A 23,168-nucleotide genomic window follows, 5' to 3' on the forward strand; every position below is an offset into this window, starting at 1 on the left:
TTTAAAACATATACTGCTACAGTTGTCCCTCGTTTATCGTGGTTAATTGGTTCCTAGAGACCCGAATTTCAGTGAAGTCGGATTCAATATTAATAAATGGACTATTGTCGTAGTTAGGGTATAGATAACCTGTTTATGACTTTCTGAGTACAATCGTTACCATGCACTATTAGCGCCCTGTAAAGAGCCCTGTAAACACCCCTGTTGTCACCTTTACGCTCTGATTATTATTTTTTTGTTTAGACCACACTGCTCAACTGTAATGCGCAGGCTACGGGATCACTGCATCGTTAACCATTAGCAAGCTAGCGAGCGAACTAGTTTGCCTCCAACTGATTTATTGTATTCTAAAATCAAGAAGGGGTATAAAACAGAGTGGGGAAGAAGAATGAAGAAGCCAAAAACTTACCACTTCCACACTGAATGGGAGGAAAATTCATTTTCACTGTGTCCTGTCGGACATGCCGTGGCTGACTACATGCAGTGTGACGGTAATCTAATGTAATGTCGCAATAATGGAACATTACTGACGCCTGGTGGCCAGAATACTACAAACATGTTTGTCTTTCAAGGTTTTTTTACTAATAAAGCATAGTGAACCACCAAACAGCAATCATTAATTAATTACGGGAAAAAAAACGTGATAGAGTGAGGGAGCGATAATCGAACCGCAATATTGTGAGGGACTGCTGTATTTCGTAATTTTATTTTTTAACATAACTGAGAGTTCCCAATCGTTTCAATTAGTCTTACCCCTATAAAACATTTCATTTTCATGGACGTCCAAACAAAGTAATATTTCATTTTCAAAATTATTTTGTAATATTTACCACTACATAACACAAAATTTGGAAATTTTAAAATCTAAGGTTTCATATTCTCATAACTGTGAAATAATGCATGTCATATATTTATTTTCCTCATTACAGGTTTAATATTGGTGACTTCCAGGTTTCTGGAATGCAACAAAATGAGAAAACATGAAAGCATGATTACAAAAACACTTTGTATCGACTATTAAATAGCCTGCTTATCGTGATTTGTGTGGTGTAAAACAATCCTAACTCTTGCAGGTTTTTCCTCCTTACTTCCAAGCCCTTTTCGATTAATGCCATAAATTTAACGAACCCCTAACCATGTTGAATTTTCCTCACTGCCCATAAAGTCAATTCTAGCATAAAGGGAATTGTTGGCACAAACGTGTGCACGACGGAGCCACAGTGAGCCGGTACCATTGATCAGCCACTGTCGAAGAGCAGAACAACGGTGTCGTTATTAGAGGGGAAAGCGACTCAAATACCCCACCACGGAGGAAGCTCCACGTCCCTGGACGCACCTTTGCTTCTGCTACGCTCATTAAATCACAGGGGCTCAAGCGAGCTTACACACTTTGCCACTTTCCCTGTCATTTTCCGGCTTTTAAATCTGGCCGTGGAGCTTCTTTCAAAGTCACCTTTAATAGTGAAATACTTTTTGGGTTTCTACAGTTTCATTTGGACTTGCTGGCGTATTCAAAGCAACACGGAATGTTGTCAACTCAGGACCATGAGTGGGATAAATACAGTTGAGTTTGCTGATGTTGTTTTGGCGTGGTTAGGCGGACAATAGCTTGTTACGTTTAAGCCATGGTCATATTTATAGATTTTTGTGGCGTAAATGTAATATTAATGGTAAGAAGTGATGAATTTTTTTCCCCAAAGTAAATCACTAAAAAAACAGTTATGAAGTAGAAACATTTAGTTGGCTGATTAATTTGTATGATGACAATAATAATAATATTTGGCCTAGAATTGCTGCTATTCAGGGAAATACATTTTCTGACTCTCTGAATCTCAATTTAATTAATTTCATTTCACCTTCCGGCACCATGCTAGAGAACAGCGTGTGCTGAACAAAGCCGATGGAAACAAGCCAAAAGAAAGTCTTCCTCTTCGAATAGAGCTGGAAGGCTGATGCAGTGATAGACACGTGAACTACCGAGGCCACGATGCACTGAGCTGACATCAAAGATGCGATCAACAGAATGTCGATGGATGTGTCTGTGGCATGGATTCCAGGAGATTTAACATAGCCGTGAGCTCACTGGTCACTTTAAAGATCAATGGGAAGCTTGATGTGCTTTCTGTAAGCATTATTTGAGGCCACTGGGTAACTTTCTGGCATTTAGACCCTCACCTTGATAGGCAAGAAGAAGATCTTTTCTTAAAGAAGTACTACATGCATTCTAATCAGCTGAAAACGGCTATGTTTTTAGGCAGCTTTAAACACTATGCTAACCACCCTTGAGCCTTTCACACAACTGTGGTAAACATCTTCAGCATGCAATGTGGACACAGCATGGCTAAACTCCAACCAACTCCCAACCATTTGTTTTGCACATTTAAGGGGCTGTCACAGCTAATGATGAATAGCATTTTTAATTAATAAAAAGCTCTATTTTTGACAGACGACTCTCACACTCCACTCCAAACCCTTGAAACGTTGAAGCTCGGTTTGCGTGCATTTTAGGGTTAGCGTACAATACGGCTCACGTTATTAATACACTGCGTGAGTCCATCTGTATTCTTAATGTGTTTTTTTTTTTAGCAGAAAACATCCTTCCTTGTTAGCATCCTATTAGCTAGCAGCCGAAACCAGAAGTTATGCCACCCCTCCATGATGTCATCAGAGGCTGATTCTCAAAAATATTAACACAAAACACATTTGTATAGTTCTAGTTTTACATGCATAAAACTATTCTAAATGCACATAAATTCCAAATGAAAGGGCTAAATGAGCCAGATGTCAGCCACCGAAGACCAGACTAAGAAGTCTGGGCTTCCCTACTGAGCCTGCTCCCCCGACGACTCAGACCCGGATAAGCTGAAGACAATGGATGGATGGGCGGCTAAATACATTGAATACATTTAATGTTACTTTTACCTTTATTGAAGACTACTGTTTCCGAAGACACAATGTGGCAGTGAGACACCACACAGACACCATCTTCCTGTTTTCTCATGTTTTTTTTTTTTTTTTCTTGAATTCAATAGTGTTCCTCACCTTCTTTATCAAAATGCTGGCACTTGCAACTTTTTTTGGCTCCATTTTTGGTTACAGTATTGAGGTGAGAAAATTGAATTCAAGAAACAACTCATGTCAAAACAAGAAGGTGGTGGTGGTTGATCTCGCTGCCACAGTCGCCAAGAATCACATCTTAAGTGACGGTAAAAGTAACATTAAATGTTCATTTACCCCTTTCATTCATCAGCTATATGTGCAGTATTATCTGCATGTCAAAGTATAATTGTAAAACTATAAGAACGTGTTTTGTGTTAATATTGTTAATAAGTCATTTTCAGTGAGGTAATGCTCGTTCGCGGGTTTGGTTTGGTTTAATTTGATCTGAACATGCATGCAGGTTACAATGGAATACATCTCATCAATCATTTCACAGTTCCACAAGTCCAAAAAAAGGAAGGAATTTAATTTAATATTTAATCCTACCCCCCATCTGTTCCACATATTGTGCACTACATATTATTCACTTCTTGTATTCCATGTAATATTATTCCATATAACAATCAGTGTAATAATAAACATGATACATGATACACACACATGATACACCATAAACCATGCAAAGACCGAGGTCTTGGTGTGTATGTCCTACAACTGTATGTTCTACAATTCTTCTACAATTCAAACAAAATAAGAAAATAGCACATTGCATTCATTTTTCTAGACATTTAAGTTTACATGAGTATGTAAGTCCATTCATCAAGATATAATGTATAGTAACATTGTCACATGCACCGATGCATATATTAGTATATAACCACTGACCTGTAACATCACATTTAACAGGTTTTCTCTGGGCCAGGGAGCAAATGTGACCTCGCTTAATATCGTCATCGATCCTAATAACTATATTTTCACTCTTTATGCTTGAAACATGCAAAGAACTTCAGGTTGGGATGAAATTATATTATACACAATTGAAATATGTGTGCTCATAATGCGTCTTCAGTGTACATTTACTACTTATATTTACTACTATTCCTTGCAGAGTCGCGATTCTTATTATGAACCCACATGCACGCCCATGTAATTTTCTCCTTGATGACGAGCTGTTGGTGGAAGGTGTTTCTTTCTATGGGTACATCACCAACTACTGGCCAGACATGCATATTACACCTTTTTAAGTCGTCTTTGTACAGAAAAAGTGATTATTTTGACAATTTTACATACAGCTTTTCAAAATTACAAATACAAATCACTTTTATTTTACTACATTCTTATCTTGTAAATGTACCGGAAACATTTCAGAAGCAATGATTTAAAAATGTTGAATAGTTTTGTATATAACGACATCAAATTTGATGTAAGTGCATACCGATTTTGGAAATAAGGGTCATTATCTAAAAAAAAAATAATATACAAAGACATTTATTTTACTCTAACATCACATCAGGGTCAAAGTTGAGTGCACGCGATCACGTCACTTGTGCTCGTCACTTCCGATCGGCCAAACAATTGATGTGTTCATTGTGTACGCGGAGAAGTTGGCTGTTTCGTCTTATTATATTATATTATATATTGCAATCTACTAGTATAATTTGTACTACGTTATACTCTTCTGCACGCTATGTATATGTTACCAGGCCTGCCTCCACCCACCGAGACAAAGAGACTGTATGACTGACAAAAGGGCTCGCTCCGTTCATGCCGTTGTTCTGTGGAACAAACGCGCCAAGGTGCTGAAACCAATGCACAGGGTGAACTCTCTTCCTGCCTGTTTGGAAGCGGGAGACGAGGAAAACAGACACGCAAGCACATGGCAATGTATTGAGGCCGGCAAAATTATCAAGTTCATTTTCATTTATGAATATTATATTAAATATGCCAGATCTTGTGGCACCCCGAATAATGACACAGAACTTTGAAGCGATTGTTGCCATTACCGTCTGATCCGGTAAAAACACGCTGCGCCTGTCACATGTCAACATCAAACCATGATATTTGGGTTAGGGGTTAGGGGTTAGGCTCAGGCACGTACGGGTAGTAAGTCAGTATTCATTTTGTAGTTTGAATTCAATGTTCTCAGGGCACTGAATCGATCACAACTGGACTGTTCAGGTTGTCTTAGAACTTGCCCTAAAGACTAGAGCTGTCCTGTCCAGTCTGACTCATGTTTGTCCCACCTAGTCATTGAGCATGAACTGATGAAGCTTGAACGTATTTTAAGACAATCAGATCAGTCCAGTTGCGATCGATTCAATGCCCTGAGAATACGATGACCTGCATGAATGAGAATATTCACAGGCTTAATTTGATGCTGTGCTTTTCTTTGTTTTACAGTATACATCGGTAAACCACAGTCGCGTTAGATTACTATAACACATGACCACGCTTGGGGTCGAGTTGGGGACCGCTGCCTTAGTTTCCAGAACAGTCAAACAAGCATTGATTTTGTCACTTCACAACAGTCAATGTCAACAGCCAGAAGTCAGCAGCTTGGGTTGTGTTTATTAATGCCAAGAGGCCTGAGCTCGCTTTGTCTGTCGCTCCCTCCTTTCTTCATTTCCTGGCAAGGCTCCTAATGGGCGCTCACCATCAACTCATTACTCAGACAGATAAAATGTTTTTATGTGGGCCAGCCCTGAGTTCCAAGCCGTTTGAGAAACCGTAGAGAAATCAGATGCCTATTTCAGGGTTGATAAAAGCAGTGAGAATGATTTTCTTTCTGTTTCATGATTGTGTCAGAAGAATGGTGCCGGCCCAGATTGGAGCCCTGTGACTCAGAGGGCATTACACATCAGAACTTTTATATTTCTACATAAACACAGCACCCCGTTTCAGTGACAGGTGAAAATCAATGTGGAGTATACCTTATCGAACAAGACGATAGTCGCTCATTGGCCTTATGTGTGAATTCACTCGAAAATGAGCAGTAGTAGTGCGCATAAGGCCCAAATATGTGAAAGCTGTTCACTGACAGAGATATTGCAGAAAGCCTTACAGTTCAAATAACAAACGATAGTTACAAATAAGATGTACCTGATTCCTTTGATTTGTGCAATGCTGTGGTGGGAGATCCTTGACAGAGTGGAGATCACCTGGAACAAACAAACACACTATCAGTCATAAAAACGAAGGTCTGAATTTATACGTGGTGGTCCGCATTCTTGACAGCATAATGAGCTACAGTCAGATATAACATGGATAACTAAGAAATACTTTTGACCAATATGAAGCACATCAAATTATCAAATCATTTGTATCCGACACTGCCATGTGGTGCAATAAAAAGTATATTTCTCCTTGCATTAAATAGATCATCAGCATTTATTGAACTGCTCTTGTGTAATCCAGTACTGGATGCATGGCTCTATCAGATATTCTAGCAATAATCCCAGTTGTAGTAAGCCATAATGGCAGATCTGTATTAATATGACATAAATGCTTCAATTAAGGAGTGCTGTAGGCGGTGTTGAGCGCTTACGTCTGTGGTAGAGGTCTACACATCTGCAAAGTAAAACCACATATTGTCGCAATACAGTGTATCTCCGCACATTTGTGATTCAGCATTCACCGCCCCTTGGATTTGAAGAATTTTGGTAAAAAAGAGTTGGGTTTTTTTCTCCAAAAATAATCAGTTTGCCAGAGAAAACACATCTTATTCACCCTAAGTTGGTAATAATTGATAAATATGTGATAATACAGGTAATCTGTACTGGATACTTATACCACTGTTCGAAAGGCAACCATTTTTACATGTTTATGGCTTAACTGATAATGTCAAGCACTAAGATTTCACACATTGTTCGGCAGCTTTTGAACACACCATAGTTTTTTAAAATGAAACTTATATATTCAAGATTCAAGAGTGTTATTGTCATATGCACAGTAAAACTGGTGGGTCTGCTATGCAATGAAATTCTATTTCTGTTCATTCTCCCAAAAAAGAAAGAAAGAAAAAAACACAAGAAAATGATTCAGAACAGAAGAAACATGAATACCAATAAATTACTCTCTGTTGTAATGTACTGCGTGAGTGCGTTGAATGTCCAAAATGAACAATAAAATAGCAAAAAATTGAAAAAAACGGGAGAGTGAGACAGAGACGTCTGCCACGGAGGGCGCCATCTTGCATTTTAACGTCTGATCACGAATCATCTTAAATTATTGTTAATTAGCGGCGAGTACCTATACATTTTATACTTTAAAATGCATCTCGTAAGTGTTTGAGGCATATTAAAGAGAGGCAGCGGAGGGTTCTGGAGGTGAATCTAATCTGATAATTATTCCAGTCACTCTAGCTCGAAGGAGGGCTGGGAAGGGGAGCAAGCCGTGTGTCAAGTATATTTTACTTTTTTATGGGAGTTTCAGTTATTTGCCATTTGCGGGGATCTACTCTAGTGTCAAGTATCAGCATTGCTATCTTTGTAAAGGCTGGATTTTTGACACAGTTGGATCTCATTAGATGGGGCAGGTTGAGTGAAGAGTATAACTGTACTAATTGATGAAGTCTTCATAGTGTTAACTGATTTTAGGGAAATGGGAGCAGGGTCAATTACATGTAAGCCAGAGGGTTTATTTGCACATTCAACAGTCTTGAGACCCATACAGTTTGATGATAATCATTTTTTGAGGCCGTCACCCGCTTCATATCTCAAGGTTTCATATCATTTCTCAGTTATATTATGTTAGCCCTATTACGCCTAGCATGTAGATAAAATGTCTGTGCACATGTAAAATGATTTGATGCCGCCTTTAAACGAGATGCAACTCAGTCCTCAGCTTTATTGCTGAGGACTACAGATGGCGTACTTGCACGGTGTAGAGATGCCAAGAATAGGCTGACGAGGGACCCTCCTGTCTAAAACGCACAACACACAAACAGCCCCTCCAAATCACAAGCCCTGCCTCAGACGCCTCATTAACCACTCGTGGGTGTATTTCAGCTTACAACAGCGTGGCCATGCCAGATGCCTCCTCGACTGGACAAAATTGTTATCTCGACCGCTCTTGCTCGGCAGGTGTGTCATCCACAGCCTCTCAGCACTAGTAAGCACACCATGCGTGCATTTATGAGGGTGACACGTTAATAACATTCAAGGTGAGCAAATACGAATAGTTAATGTGAAGACAAAGCCGACCACTTCACATCCACTTGAGGTGAGTGTCTTCATTCAAGCCGATCTCATGTTGAATTGGCTTTTTTAGAGGGAGGGTTGGCTACGTTTGGTATGTACTCATCTCAGCTACTCTGTGGAGGGAAACCTCAACAAGGCTTTTACTTGACATCATAATAAGAGATTGTCTCGGCGTGTGGCTAAACACCCACATAATGGTCATGTTCATGCTTAAATGGTTCCAATATGGGGCTAGCAAGCTCCTCCTTCATATGCATGTGAGTTGAATTTTGCTGAGGAGACTAATAATAATAATATTTATGTGTTTGGCACACTTCCAGCATTATCATTATTAGTTCATTGTTCATTATTTAATATGTATTGTAATCTTAATGGTACAGTCCAAATAGAAAAAAATATAAGGCATGCTATAAGAATTTAAATTAGACAGGCAGAATGATCAGATCTGGCTAAACACAGCTGGGGACGTGAATCTGCTGGCATAGATCCAGAGAGGTCAGAGCAGGGCCGAAGCCTGCTTGGCTCGTAGTGACAAGACTCGTACGTGCCAGCATTGGGCGCGTTAGCGTGACTTACAGATATCACAGGGAAAAGTCTGTTCAAATCAAATCTAGAGCGTCCTTGACGTTGAGGATGAGGAGCACTGTCAATGTTTCAATCATGTTACAATCGCATGTCGTGATGTGAAAAAGCATGTATGGAGGCATGCTGGCGCTTGCTACGAAGCCGTGTGGCATCACAAGAAATGCTAATTTGCAATCTGTTTGCAGAGGGAATGTGGAGATGAGTTCTCACATTAGGACAAGTGATTAAATGGCAGTTATGGAGGTCGTGTCTCTCAAATATACGACACTTCTACTGAAGAGGAGTAGATGCATCAGTATTGTTTTGTTTGAGCTTGTAACTTGTAGATCTTGTTCTTAGAGTATTTAGTTTGATTTTGTGCTCAAAACAATGCAGTGCTGGTGGAGAAATGGGGGGAAAAAGCCAAGCCACAGCTCTTATGACGGCTGACGGAGGCACTCCGTAGCATTCCCACAGTCTAATACTCGTTTATAACTTTATTCTGACCCGAACATCAACAGCAGTGCAATTCCAACACCAAATATGTATCTCCAACTCACAAACACACCTCCCTGTTCATCGTGGGAACAACATTTCCTCATTCCCGAGGTGCATTCACGGACACTCCGACCTCAGAACATCACAACATCATCTTTATTATGCGCCGACATGTGGTCTAAATGCACAGGAAGACAACCAAGAACAACAAGTGGATATTCTTACCGGCATTTAAGTGTGCTTGAAAATCCCAATGATACATTCAAAACATGTGAATTGAAACAAAATAGAACACATATCATTATTTAACTAAATGAATTAACCCATCTTGTACTTATTTTTATTTTCTTTTAACTACAGTAAGTATTCCTACTTCTTCAATTGAAATCTTATTTTAATACTGCTATTCCTTCCTTTTCCTTAGCACTGCACAAACACCTTCCTTCCTTTCACGCAGGACGTAAATAAAGTGAGCAAAATGTATATGACAAAACGTAAGTAAAAAAAATATCGTTACATGTCAACATATAAAAGATATGGTGCCAATAAATGTATCAGCACGTACAAAGGGTAGGAATAAATAAGCTGTGCTTCTTCCTGCTTCTTTTCAGATATGTTGAATTGTGCAAATGTAACCGCGTGATGTTCCTTAATGTAATTAATCATGTCAGACCATAATACTGTTTAGTTTACTTTGCACATACTTGACACTGGCCGCGATGCTTAGTGAAGCTGCAAAGCTGCTGAAGCCGATATCAAATTCCCACTGAATTCTGATCTGACGATATTAAGTAGCGATACCGTGAAGTCCAAAAGCTGATAAGTAAAAATAATTTCTCTGTCACTTTCAGCAAAGCATACCTCCAAGAGTTCACCGACTCAATAAACTTTTTCGGTGTCAAATTTCTTAGCTTTTTTTGTCCACCTCGGTTTCTGTGATCCTCCCTACCTCTAATGTACTCTCCTCAGCCCTCTTCTGATCCTTTGGTTCAGTCAAAGCTTGGGAGTCTTTACACGTTATTAATTTCCCTCTCATCTCCTTCTCCCCAGGGGGTCTTAACGCTGTGGCTAGCCAGAGACTAAAGCTTCTTTCACCCCTCTAGGAATATGAAAAAGGCACACAACAGAGGGATAGCTTGGGTTCCCAAAACCCCAAACTAATATTGTACCTTATTTGCCATCACATAACCCCATTTCCATCCCCTCACCCACATCTGACCCCGTCTGTCATTGAGAAGTGCATAATTGAAGGCACATGAGTCTCTTTTTTGCATAAGGGTGACATTAACTGGCTTTTGTGCATGGGAGAGCACAAATGTGCAACACAGAAAGTGATGCTCAGCAAGGTTAAATGATTTATTGAGGGTTCACGGTAAAACCCTCAGTTGTGGTCGCTAAGGTCCCACAAACATAATAAAACAAATATCTGTGTTAGTGGGAAAGAAGGTGGGAGGAAAACGGGTGTATGGATTATATACGGGAGGAGGGCAAGTGTTTGCAAACACATATTGCCAGACTCGCCAAATGTGGCTTCTGTCCCCCCATGAAAGACAATCAACGCTTGCATGTTGTGCAACCAACCAGAAGACATCCAGGGACGTGTTTCCCCTGGCAAACATGCCTTAGCACATATGCATGCACATCAGTTTTGACATAACTCAAATCAAAGGACAAATATGATCTGATCTGATCCTATATGTGATTCAAATCTTAAAACATGACCAGGAGAGCTATTGACAGACCGTCAAAACCGCCAGTGTTGTTTATATTAGAGGCAGTCATGGCCATGGTCAATACATGTCTTGGAAGAGAGCCAGCATCCAGCATTCATTCTGCTTTTGCATTTCCCACATCGGGTTTCTCCCTCCTTGATCGTGTGATATATTTATGAAGTCTTCACACTTTGATGGAACAACACTGGTCTGCACACGCAAGCCTGCCAAGTGGAGTATCGAAGGCAAAAGAGGAATGGAGAGCTGAGAACAGATGGCTGAGTGGGAACCCTGCATGACAAACATCAATAATAGACAGACAGAGGAGCAACGGCTGAGCCTGTGCGTGTTCGTGTGTGTGTGTGTGTGTGTGTGTGTGTGTGTTTGTCCCACTGTCCCACTGCCTCCGGCCTTTCAAACCTTTTCCTATTGTGTCTTTTTTGACATTGGCCTCAATGACTCTCTTTAATCCGACTTTCATGGTTTGTTTTTTTGTATTCTGATATTCACACATTGTCCTACATGATGGCATCACAGCTAATGTGCTACAAATCAGTGGCTCACTTCTTTTTATCATTGTCTGACAAGTAAGATTGCTAAAAAGAGTGATGAACGATCCAGGACGCCATATACTGTATAAAGCCTAAAGCCACTGTGCTGAGTTCTTGATCCTTTCATAGCTCTTCGTCAGGATTGATCGTGTGATGTGCAATTCTGTGCCAAAACGCTGCAGAGGCAAATGAGTTTTCTGGAGAGAGCAACCATGACACTCGTCAACTATTTAGTTTGTTAGCTTCCTTTGTCATGACTGAACAATGGGGTTTGAAGTGAGACGGACAGTGTTATTATTATTATTATTTTAAATGTTTTTAATTATTTATGATTTTTTTTTTTAGAGCTGCAACAATCGATGTCTAATTATCACCAACTATTTTGGCATTCGATTAATCGTCTTTTGATTTAAAAATGTAAATACACTCTCTGTGAATATTTTTTAATTCCCTTAGTTATACATGAAAGTAGACTTACTATCTTAGTGTTTATGTTTAACAAGATATACACACATCAGCTTTGAATTTGGAAAACAGCAATTGATATTTGTGCCTGGTTTCTGATATGTTGGGGACAAAACCACGACCTGTTTGTGTTTGCATCAAATGAGAGCCGATTACTCCATTACTCGAAACAACAAGCTTCAGATAAATCGACTAAAAAAAAAATAATTCGTTGCAGCCCTAATTATTTTAATTACGTTGTTACTTTTATTTGTTTTATTACTAATTATCGACACGGTAAGACAGGAATTTTTATTGCAAAGGTTCTATTGCAAATCGGGGGGAGAAGGCATTCACGAGGGTGGGCTGTATGCCCTCTTAACGTAATGTAAAAAAGCCAACCAATCCCAGCTTGTGCAGTCTGCATCTCTCTGTCGCCAAGTCTGATTTTTTTGGAGGGATACGTCAAGTTACACATGATTTGGAGGTGCGCACACACAGACCCATGCTAATGACAAAGGCAATAACATCAACAAAGGAAAAAAGCATAGCGGTAGACAACCAAAGTGTGTCCCACTGGACATCTTTTGGATGTTTCCTCATGCACTCCGGTCGTGGAAATTACACAAATTAAAGGGTTAGGGTTAGTAGTGATAGTTTTATTTAATTTTTTTATTGGGCGATACACAAGATTGGGTCTACGAGAACGAGACGAGACATGATTTTAATGTTACTATTACCAAAAGTACAATGAAAAAATATATGAGAATATATTGCAATCTACTAATTCAATTTCTACTATGTTACACTCTTCTGCATTCATTCCATCCATTCCTTGTTTAGGATATTAAACACTGAAAGTGATTCTGTGTCAAACACCAAGGAATCCGATGTTTCCTAGTGGGAAACAATATGCATAAATCAACTCACTAACTTTCCTGTGACAAACCCTGAATTCAACAAGAAATAAATAAATAAAAGACCGCGACTGAATGACTGTGATTAGTATCCAATCGTCGGGTCATGTTAAAAGTTGCAGAATGCCAGCAGGAGCTTGGGCCTGCATAAATCCTGATTGCAGTCAGATTGGCACTTGCCACATTGCACTAAATCCTCTCAAAGCAGACCTTCTATCCGCTTGATTACAGGGGATTTCACCGCGCAAGAAAAGCCAACGGTCAGGCCTGCGAGCCAAAAAGAGTGTTGTTGACCATATGACTCCATTTAACCTCAGTGCCACATGAAATAACTGTTAGCCTACAGAGGGCACTCAGTCCACATTCAACATTTACAGAAAGAAGTCGCATCACAAATAGAAACTGTATGTTCACAAAAAGTAGATGACTTTGGACAGATTTCTTTCAACCAGCAATATGAATTATTGATGTTATTAAGTGCATGCAGATCGATTTGAAGCTTGTTTAGCTTGAGGAGCTTGAACATTGATTCGATCTGTACAGGGTTGCTTGAAGGCGGAGGGGCAACAGTGCCTAATTTGTGTAAATTCTACTTCATAGATCACATCGGCCAAGGCGACATCTGCCAATGCAGTGCAGCCATGTCCATGACCTGCCTCATTTCACGCCATATCACCACACACCAACCAGCTCGTATATGCATGCCTGCATGTCACATGGCATTGGGCCTCAAGTGTATCAGCACATGCACTGGTCAACATGTGCTGTGCATGGCGTACACATTTGTGCAGACAGACACACTCACAGATCAATGGTGCATTAGATCCCCCTGGATATGCAATATTGGCAAACACACGTCCCAGTGAGATGGGTCTTAAGCGAAGTTAATCCAGGTGTCGAACAGGTGAACATGGGGTGACTAGGAAATGGTGGCAGGACAAAACGGAAAACACTGTGTTACTGTTAGAATTTTATATAAGGATCCACAACAAAAACGTATGATACTGGAAAATTCAGCTGGGAGACAACAGAAAGGGTGCAATAAATCAGGTCAGGCTGGGTCAGTATTTCTATGGACTAAAAGCTTTACCCATAGGTGTGAACTACTTGTGCTCTAATGGTGACCAGGCTGTGAGAAGTGTTGAAGAAAATTGGGAGTAAAGCTTTAGCAGTGCTGAGATATAATAAACAAAAGGAACGATAAAAGAATTTGAAGCAGAGAGGGGAATTGATTTTTAAGTCACTCCGGCATGAATGGCTTTGTACCTTCCTGAGGATAACAAACCAACTGCTTGCGTGTGTCGCATGAATGTCAAAATAATTATCCGCCGAGGCGTGGTTAGGGTGAGAGTTGAAGTCAAGGTTAACGAGAGGCTGGGGTGTTGCCTCTTACGCGTGTGGTAAACTTATGACAGGAGGGCGCCTGACTCGCTTGATGTTCAAAGGGTTTGATCAAGGAGGTGTTTTAAAAACTGGCAGCACAGTGACAGCTGACAAACCAGTATGAGGGATGTCAAGCTGCGATGACGCCTCGCACAAGAAGCAGGATGAGCTACAACTGCGACAGAAAGAAAACAAACCTGCAAGAACCTTTTCCAAATGAATGTGATATTCAACTGACCTGGGCGTGGGCAGTGACAGATTGTTTGGTCATTGGCTGCAGGCGATTTGGCATCAGTCTGTCCTGCTGCTTCTTGAACATCACATGTGAGCATAAAGATACAAGCAAACGCAGGATTCCACTCTATTTTGATTATCACAATTGTGTGATTCTTCAAACCTGTTGGGTACAGAAAACTGAATGATTGAATTTCCTGCTGAAACAGACACCTCCTGAATGTTATACCAACAGTTGTGCAGAGCTGTTTAAAGGCTGTGAGCTCTAATGTATTGGACCATAATTCATTGTAAATGAAACATGCCAACAGATTTTGAAGTAAAAAGTAAACATCATCAAGAGAGATTCTGATAGAAAACAGTGTCAGTTTGGACTAAACTAATTAAATACAATATGTTTAGTTTGTGCCTCTAGTATTCAGTTACACTTGAAATTGATACTTCTGAGTATCCTTAGGGTGTATGGACTAGAGCTCGACCGATTTAAAAAAAAAAAGTACTCAAGGAGGCCGACAACGAATATTTGGAGCCGATATTCACTAGCATTAAAAGTGAAAATATCCATCCATCCATCCATTTTCTATGCTGCTTGTCCTCACTAGGATGCGGGGGTTTGCTGGAGCCTATCCCAGCTGACTTTGGGCAAGAGGCTAGGTACACCCTGGACTGGTCACCAGCCAATCGTAGAAAAGTGAAAAAACTGGCGACAAAATTTTTAATAATACACTCAACTTAAATTATTATAATTATCATTAGATTATTAACTACAGCAGATCAAATCATTTTTTACACACACTGGCCAGCCTCACTATCTGTGTCTCCTTTAAACCAATCCTTCTGCAACCTGTTAACTAGGAACTTTTACATTACAATCCTTATGCAACAGACTGACTCTACCTTCACACATTGCTATGAGTTCTTACTCACCATTCTTTAACAAAGTTCTGGCAGTCGCCCTTAATAAAAAAACAAACTATCTGAAAGTCTTTGTTTTACACTCAGAAATATGCAGTGTGCTTGAGCACCTCATCAAAGCAGAATGTACAATGCTTAAATGGAGGAAGAAATGAGACAGAAACGGAGTTGTTCATCGTTCTGTGTGTGTTCTATGACCAAATAAACCACCCACACACAAATAATAATTCAAGGATGCCCTGGCCTGAATCTGTCTATAGTGTCAACTCTAAAAGAACCACTATCCATTCTTCACAGAAATTGAGTCACCAGCGTGTGGATGCTTTGTTTGGGCACTCAACTCAACTTATTTGTGAGGGGAAGTTTGGTTTTACATAACCGAGACAGTGTACAAAGAACGAGACATATTTGTGGCAATAATTTTCGTCAAAAGCCGAATCCTACCAAAAGTGTACAAGGTACCGCAATTTAGAGCCTCCAGTTAACCCAGTGCTTCTCAAATAGTGGGTGGGTTCCCCTGGGGGGGTGCGGTGAACTGTTGGGGGTGTTGAGAGGCAGGGAGTACTTTCAATATTAGTGCAGATCTGTCAACATGTATGAATTTGTCGTACTCAGCATGCAATTTGTCTCTTGAATACGCTTGTATGCTTCACTGCTCTCCATTTTGTTGCATTTTGCTGGTTTCAGTATTGAGTGCAGTCTGTACAGTACAGATAAACAAATAGATATTATCAGTCTCTCAGTAGTATTTCAAATTGGGGGGATGCGAAAACATTTCTGTCCTCCAGTGGGGGGTGACAGGAAATAATTGAGAACCGCTCAATTTCTTTGGACCAAGGGTGGAAATCTGAGAACATCCTAACCATATTGTCACTGTGCTGCCAAGTTATCATCCAAGTATAACGGCATTGGTGTTTCTCCTTACAAGGGAGCAGATAGGAGAATTAACCACAAACAATAAAAATTGGCATGTGTTTTGTTTAGCCCGGGGCTTATGCTTGTCTTCTTGATTTAAGTACGCTCCTTATTGATGCATATACATGGAATAAGTTATTGTGTACAAGCCTTTGCATCTACAGCATTGTGTATTTTTTATGTTACATATATAATCTGTTTTACTGTGCCACTTCCACAGGTTGCCATAAAACACTCTGCTGTGGCTCACAGTACAACATCAGACAGCTGGCCGCTTTCCGCCAATCCATTAGGTATTTACACTGCCTTTTCTTGCCAGTTGTAGTGGGGCGACAGCATGAAAACCGCTGTCAGGACAAGCAAAACGTTTCTAATTAATATGCTCAGTGATTTAACCCAACTCTCAGCAAACCATAAAACACGCTGGAATAAAAATGAACACAGCTGTGTTTTGGAAACCCGAGGCAATACGGTATTTTGGGCAACATTGACACACTTTCTGTTGAACATATTTTTTAAAGTTTTAAACTGTGAGCGCAATGTACGCACCACAAAATAAGTGGGGACAACATGTCTATAAACAATAAATATAAACAACACCAGCACTGAACATGCATCTTCAGTGTTCTAACTTAAAATTAAAAAAGAAAAGTTGCCAAACAACTTCCTATTCTGTGCCTATAGGCCAGGCTCCCCCATACTTTTTTCTGATTTACTTATATCAAACCTTACAAAGAACATTTGGAAAATGTTGCTAGAGTTTCGGCAATGCCAGTCAGTTGTACTGCATATTGACAACAACTTGCTTTGAAAACAGTCCTTTGTATTGTAAGCTATTTCTGAAAGGGGATTTCGGATTTGTCTGCCATAGAGATGATACCTTACGGAAAGCTTCCGGGCGTGTGGTGTAAAAGGGATTTAGGGTGACTACAGTGGCAAACTGGGGATCACTGGACGCAAACTGGATTTCCTGTGTTGTGGCAGCGCTGCGTTAATGAGGCTAATACTGCCACAGGGGTCTTATCACTTCACGGCACCTTAGCCGGACGGCTTGTGTGAGACTCTGGCAGATGACCATCCAGTAGTCCAATGTCCAACCGAGAGCATTAACAGAATGAATGGGATTAACCAACAGGCGTAATCCATCTGCCCTATGGGGGGGGAAGGTCTCCTCACATCCCTCTGCTGGAGGAGATAAGGGAGACCCCCACATCACAAACACATCAGAAATTAGTATTGAAAAGCTAAATATGATTTCCAAACAATCACCTTGTCAGGAGATGTAGTACAAATCTGATAACAGAGTGACAAATATTGGTAGATTAAAGAAATTCGCAGGCATCCTAATTTACGTCCAAATCTGGAAATGCTACGATTACAATAGTATTCTCATAACTCTATACAATATGATTAGTGCATCCATTTCAATTGTCATTCAAATTTATGTATAATCTTGCAAAGGTATTGCCTTACCAGAGGTATTATTTGCACCCCTGTTGGTTGGTTGGTATAACTATTTTTATTGGACTTAATCCAGTTCCGTTAAATGGTCGTTAGCCCAAGCCAAGCACCTGGTCACCTGTAGGAAGCCAGTGAGTCTCACACAGAGAATGTTCTCATGCACAAGCTCACGAACGCGCACTCAACCTGCGATCCCCCACACAGTTAGCAATGCCAACAGCCAAATAGCACAGAACAACTCCAATAATGCACAGAGTTACAATAACAATATACTGTATGAAGCAGTGTTGCATCACGACGTAGTGGCACAGGCAAATGTGCAAGGGCATGAATGAATGCTGTGCAGTGTCAGTATGGCCTGCAAATTGGCAGGATTTCTTTGTGTTGACATGCAGACCAAATTTGTTCCACCTTGGTGGATGTCGGCTCTCTACCGAGTGCAGTTGTAGAGTTTATTTTGTTGTTGTCCTCCAACATAATAGTGTCACAAATATCCACAAAAGGTTTAGGCTAAATTCCAATGCCACATATTGTGCTATTTTATGTTAGTAATTGAACTATCCCTCTATAACTTTTCCCACTTTGTAAAATCATTGGTGCTAATAAAGATAGGGCACTTTTAATGGAGATCAATTTCCTTCTCGCGACTGCACATTTAGCTACTCTAATGGCATGGTCTGAGGGGAGATAGAAAGTTGCTCTCGAGTAATAATGACTTTTAACGTTGCATAGACTGAATGTTAACTCTAAAATCATGAAGTTAATGAACACTGGGAACGTCTGAATCAACATTTCCATTACATTTTTGTGCATATGGCCGCAAAAGGCTCGAAAAATCGTGCCCCTATTTCTGTGAGCCAGAACCTCTCCAGAGTCTACAGCTTATCCGTGTCCATTTTCATAGACAAGTGGATGACTTTCCCTCCTCTGATTGCAAGTCCTGCTCTGCTGTCTTTGGAGAAGTATTATTTCTGGTGGATGAACCCACCAGTGACACTCTGGTGCTTTTATTATCTGACTCACTGCTGTTCACAGATGCACATGAACTAAATCTCTTCTTCAATTCATCAATTCCATTTGCCTTAAAGCACACAGATAGAAGTACTCCCACACCTACATATTCACTCAATATAATGTGAGTAGGATACAGTCTTAATGACTGCAGGGAGATGATCAACTGAGATCAAAAACATGACATTTTATAGATAAGCTTTCATTCCGTAGTTTTGCAAAGTACATTGATGCTGTAACAATTTCAGTAGCCGGGTAATTTCCTGTTGGGGAAGTGCACACGTGGGCTTCCCAACATACCTTGCGGGTTATAAATTAATATAAAACAGTATTGATTTGCATGTATATTAGTGTGTAAGCATCTATTTCCAAGGTTTCGGCTCGATGTAATTGATTGTGGCGAACTTCCATGATGAGCTAAAGCCGCCACACCCTTAAAATGTGGGTTTTTGTTTAAAATACTTGAATACCCTTTCGGTGCTCTCAGCAACTTTGTCATGAAATTAACAGTTTTGCAATGTTCTCAGTTCATGTTCTGCTGGTTGTTGAAAAAAAAATGTAATAAATAAGTTAATGAATAAATAAGTCATAAAAATTGTTTTTTGTCATAATTCGAAAAAATTGCAGACGCCGCAGCGGGACGTCACAGCGCCAGTCGTCCGTTGTTAAGCGGTTGATAAGCTCCTGTTAGTTTGTGTGTGTGAGGGTGCAAGTATCAAGCTGATTCACCGCATACACAGAACACCATGTTTGCCTTTGACTACTCTCGGTGAAACTCAAAAGTTTACCCAAGTAAGGCAAATGAGATAGGTTTTCTGCCAATAAACGGCCCACAAAATGGCGCAAAATAATGTTTTAATCAAAATCTGCAAATTTGCGGGCTCGCGAAGATGCAGGGATCCACCTTGTACAATTCATTTAATATTGTCAATGCCAATTTCACATGTTCTTACCTGTTTCAAAAGCTCACTGACTAATTATAGTACCTATATCAAGTAAATAAAAAAAAAAACTTAAACTTAAACTTAAAAAAAGTTCAAGAGAAAAAAAAAACACAAATGAAAGCCTTATAGTTCGGAGTGCCCTTAGAAGCTTTTTGCCTTAACTGAACAAAAAGGATCCATTAGAGGCTCTGCCCTCTTACTCTGCTGCTATTAGAACCATGTCTACGGGACACCTAATGCTCCTGATGGATGGAAGGCGATGGCAGGCTATCTGCAAGAGTGGGTCACATCTTGTTCACCATTGCACCGGAATACTTGATAAACTAAAAGTGCAAAAGTCTACTTTACATTTTTTTTTTCTGCATGGAATACGAAAATAAAGGCTATGAAAGGCTATGAAAATGTGCTTCCATTCCAATTTTTCCTCCAAAGATAGCCTCAGGGAATCTGACGAGAGCTACTCATGGATGCGAAACACGCCAACATCTAATGAAAATCACACAAATATAATCCTACGTTTGCCCTGCTGTGTTGAATGATCAGAACTGCAATCCATGGAAACTGAACCCTCGAAAGAACTTCTCGACAGCTACACAAGAGATGCTCATAACTTGTAAGATGACATTTACATATTTATATTGAAAATAAATCATGTGAAACACCAAAAAACAATCAAGACAAACATAAAATAGGTTATGCAGAGTAGTATAAAATACTGTGAAGATCAATCAAGTAACAAATAACTATTTTATCATAGCACACGTGTGATCCGTATGACGCAATTATGCGAAGATGACAATTAAAAGAGCGAACAAGCATGCTTAATCTGCATATACAGTATGTGTTGACATTATTACTGACATTCTGAGATCCTGGTTCTTTTTTTTTTATCTGCAAACATTGTTCCTGTGTTTTTTAAAGTATTCATGACATCTACATTGCATGAATTACTCGGACAAGAAAGTGTCTTTTCCAGTTTATGCTGCAGGATCCATAAACATCAAAGGTGCATAAATATTAGCCACGTAGCGGTGTACAGGCTAGTTGATTCACGAATGATTCACTCCCTCTTTACGTGGGATGGATCAACACCAATTGTCCACAAATATGATCAAGATCAGGCAGAACCAATGCTGTATATTCAGCACTATACTCTATACTACGGAATATTTAAAGTGTGGCATTAGTGCTGCATTATCAGGTCATGAGATGTACGGCTGTTTAACACGGTGTACATCAGGGTCTCACACTCAACTCAACTGGGTTCCACTGGAGGTAGGGTCTGGGTAATAGCCATCACATTTCAACAAAGTGACTAACTCATCAACAAACAGGTACGGTAGTCATTACCCAACGACAACAACTACTACTGGTGGAAGATAATAACTGTGTTAACTTAAAACGCGTAACTTTATCAACTTTTTACAAAACAAGTGCCGCAAAGCATGCTGGGAAGACTGAAACACTCCCAGCCGCACTTATACTAAACTTTGACGTCAACTCGGGGGCCACAATATATTATATACCGTACATGATGCTACGAACATGCAGTCAAAACTGCATATTGGACATTTTGGCATAATTATTTTTTTTCTATACAATTTTTATATTGTGGAACCTTGGTTAGCGTCATGGATCCATCCCAGAAGGTTCGACTCTAACTGAAAGCAGTCTGTCCGAATCACTTTGTCCCCTAAGAAATAATGTAAATCTAATTAATCCATTCCAGAACACACAAACAGGTTTATAAAGTTTTACATACACAAAATAAATTCAAATGCATATAAATGCATATAAATGACGAATGAAAGGGAACATTTAAGGTTACTTTCACCTTCATTGAAGATGTGATTCTTGCCAAAGACATGATGTAGCAGCGAGATCAACACAGACACCACCTTCGCGTTTTGCTAGGAGTCATTTCTTGAATTCAGTACTGTTTTTCAACTCAAGTCTCTGCTTTTCTTTTGATCATGGCTGCAAAACAACCCAAAATGGAGCAAAAGAAAGTTGCAAGTGTCAGCATTTTGTTAAAGAAGGTGAGAAACACGGTTCGATTCAAGAAATAACTCATGGCAAAACACGAAGGTGATGTCTGTGTTGATCTCGCTGCCGCATCGTGTCTTTGTAAAAGTAAAAGGTTAAAGTAACCTGGAATGTTCATTTATCCCTTTCATTTGCAATTTTTATGCATTTAGAATTGTTTCATGCATATAAAACTAATTGTAAAAGTATAAAAACCTGTTTTGTGTTAACATTTTTTAGACTTGTGGCGTAACTGCGTTAGGTAGCAAAGAACTACAGTCTCAACCGCTGATGATATCATAGACAAGCGACGGTGCTGACATCTGGACCCTGTTTCCATATATTAGTAAGGTAATAGGATGCTAACAAGGATGTTTTGTGATAAAAAATACATTAAGATCACAATAACAATGACAACAAGTGCACCATATTGTATGCTAACTAGAAAATGTACACAAACCGAGGTCAAATTTTGGCATCAATTTTAGACGTTAACCGGAAAACACGCTAACCGGGGCGTACGCTAACCGAGGTTACATGCATGTGGTTAAAAGCAAGTACTACTTCATGAATCCTTCCACTTTTTTGGCAACGAAATTCATAAATGTGAAAAGCACTGCTTTACATGGGGCTGCATAAACAAATGCTTGTCGAAAGCATCCTTCCTCGAGATTTTTGTGTGAGAAGCAATAAGATAAGGAGATCAAATAAACCTGCTTTATCTTGCCAGAATATTAATATAAACAAATAAAGAGTATATTTATTATTCAACACACGGAACCTGGCTGTGCAGGCACATTCAGTCAGTTTAAAGACAAAAATCAATCCCAAAGCTAAGGTGGATGTGGGAAAGGAGTGACACTTCTCCCCATCTAACACATCCCTGACATTGAAGAAGTGTGAATAAGCCTGGGGTAGGAGGGAGAAACACCAAGTCTGACTTCATCCCTCAGATCGAGGAGGTAGCGTGACATGCAAGACACACTTTATGTGCGTGCTGGAGGCGCTCCTTGGAATCCACTCGCCCCTCACATACTGTATGTTTTGCATTGCAAAATATGCATTTACATTTTACTTATTGCTGGAGCGTTGCTCACGACCCATTGATAAACTTGGTTATGGTTTAATTACAGTTAAACTGGAATACATCACATGTTACAATTCACAGTTCCACATGTCCAATAGGAGTAGGAAGAAGCAAAGCTTATTTAATCCTATCCCCCCATCCATTTTACATCAATTGCAATGCATTTGTTGACTTCCTGTATTCCAAATGCACTCTCTGCTAGTTTAAAGTACATAGGGAAAAGGTAAGCTAATGCAATAATGTGGTAAAATAGTCATCAAAGCTCTTGTCACCGTAACTACTCCACATGACAATCATAATAAGTATAAAATAGACAGAACATAGTTGGATAATGGGTGATCATAAAAACAGTATTTAAATTGGAATTAA

The 23,168-nt window shown here is 39.7% G+C and overlaps 1 protein-coding gene across 11 annotated transcripts in view; it reads right to left on the reverse strand.

Annotated features, from left to right (window-relative positions):
• The window catches only part of vav2 (vav 2 guanine nucleotide exchange factor), a 219,241-nt gene that overhangs the window by 60,570 nt on the left and 135,503 nt on the right, over positions 1-23,168 (reverse strand). For all 11 annotated transcript variants that reach the window (XM_054757618.1, XM_054757617.1, XM_054757614.1 and 8 more), the window contains exon 3: positions 6,040-6,098. In XM_054757618.1, coding sequence (XP_054613593.1) covers positions 6,040-6,098 — 59 coding nt within the window. The remainder of the gene's footprint in view (positions 1-6,039; positions 6,099-23,168) is intronic.

The sequence above is a fragment of the Dunckerocampus dactyliophorus genome, chromosome 17 (genome assembly GCF_027744805.1).
Source record: "Dunckerocampus dactyliophorus isolate RoL2022-P2 chromosome 17, RoL_Ddac_1.1, whole genome shotgun sequence".
NCBI classification, from domain to species: Eukaryota; Metazoa; Chordata; class Actinopteri; order Syngnathiformes; family Syngnathidae; genus Dunckerocampus; species Dunckerocampus dactyliophorus.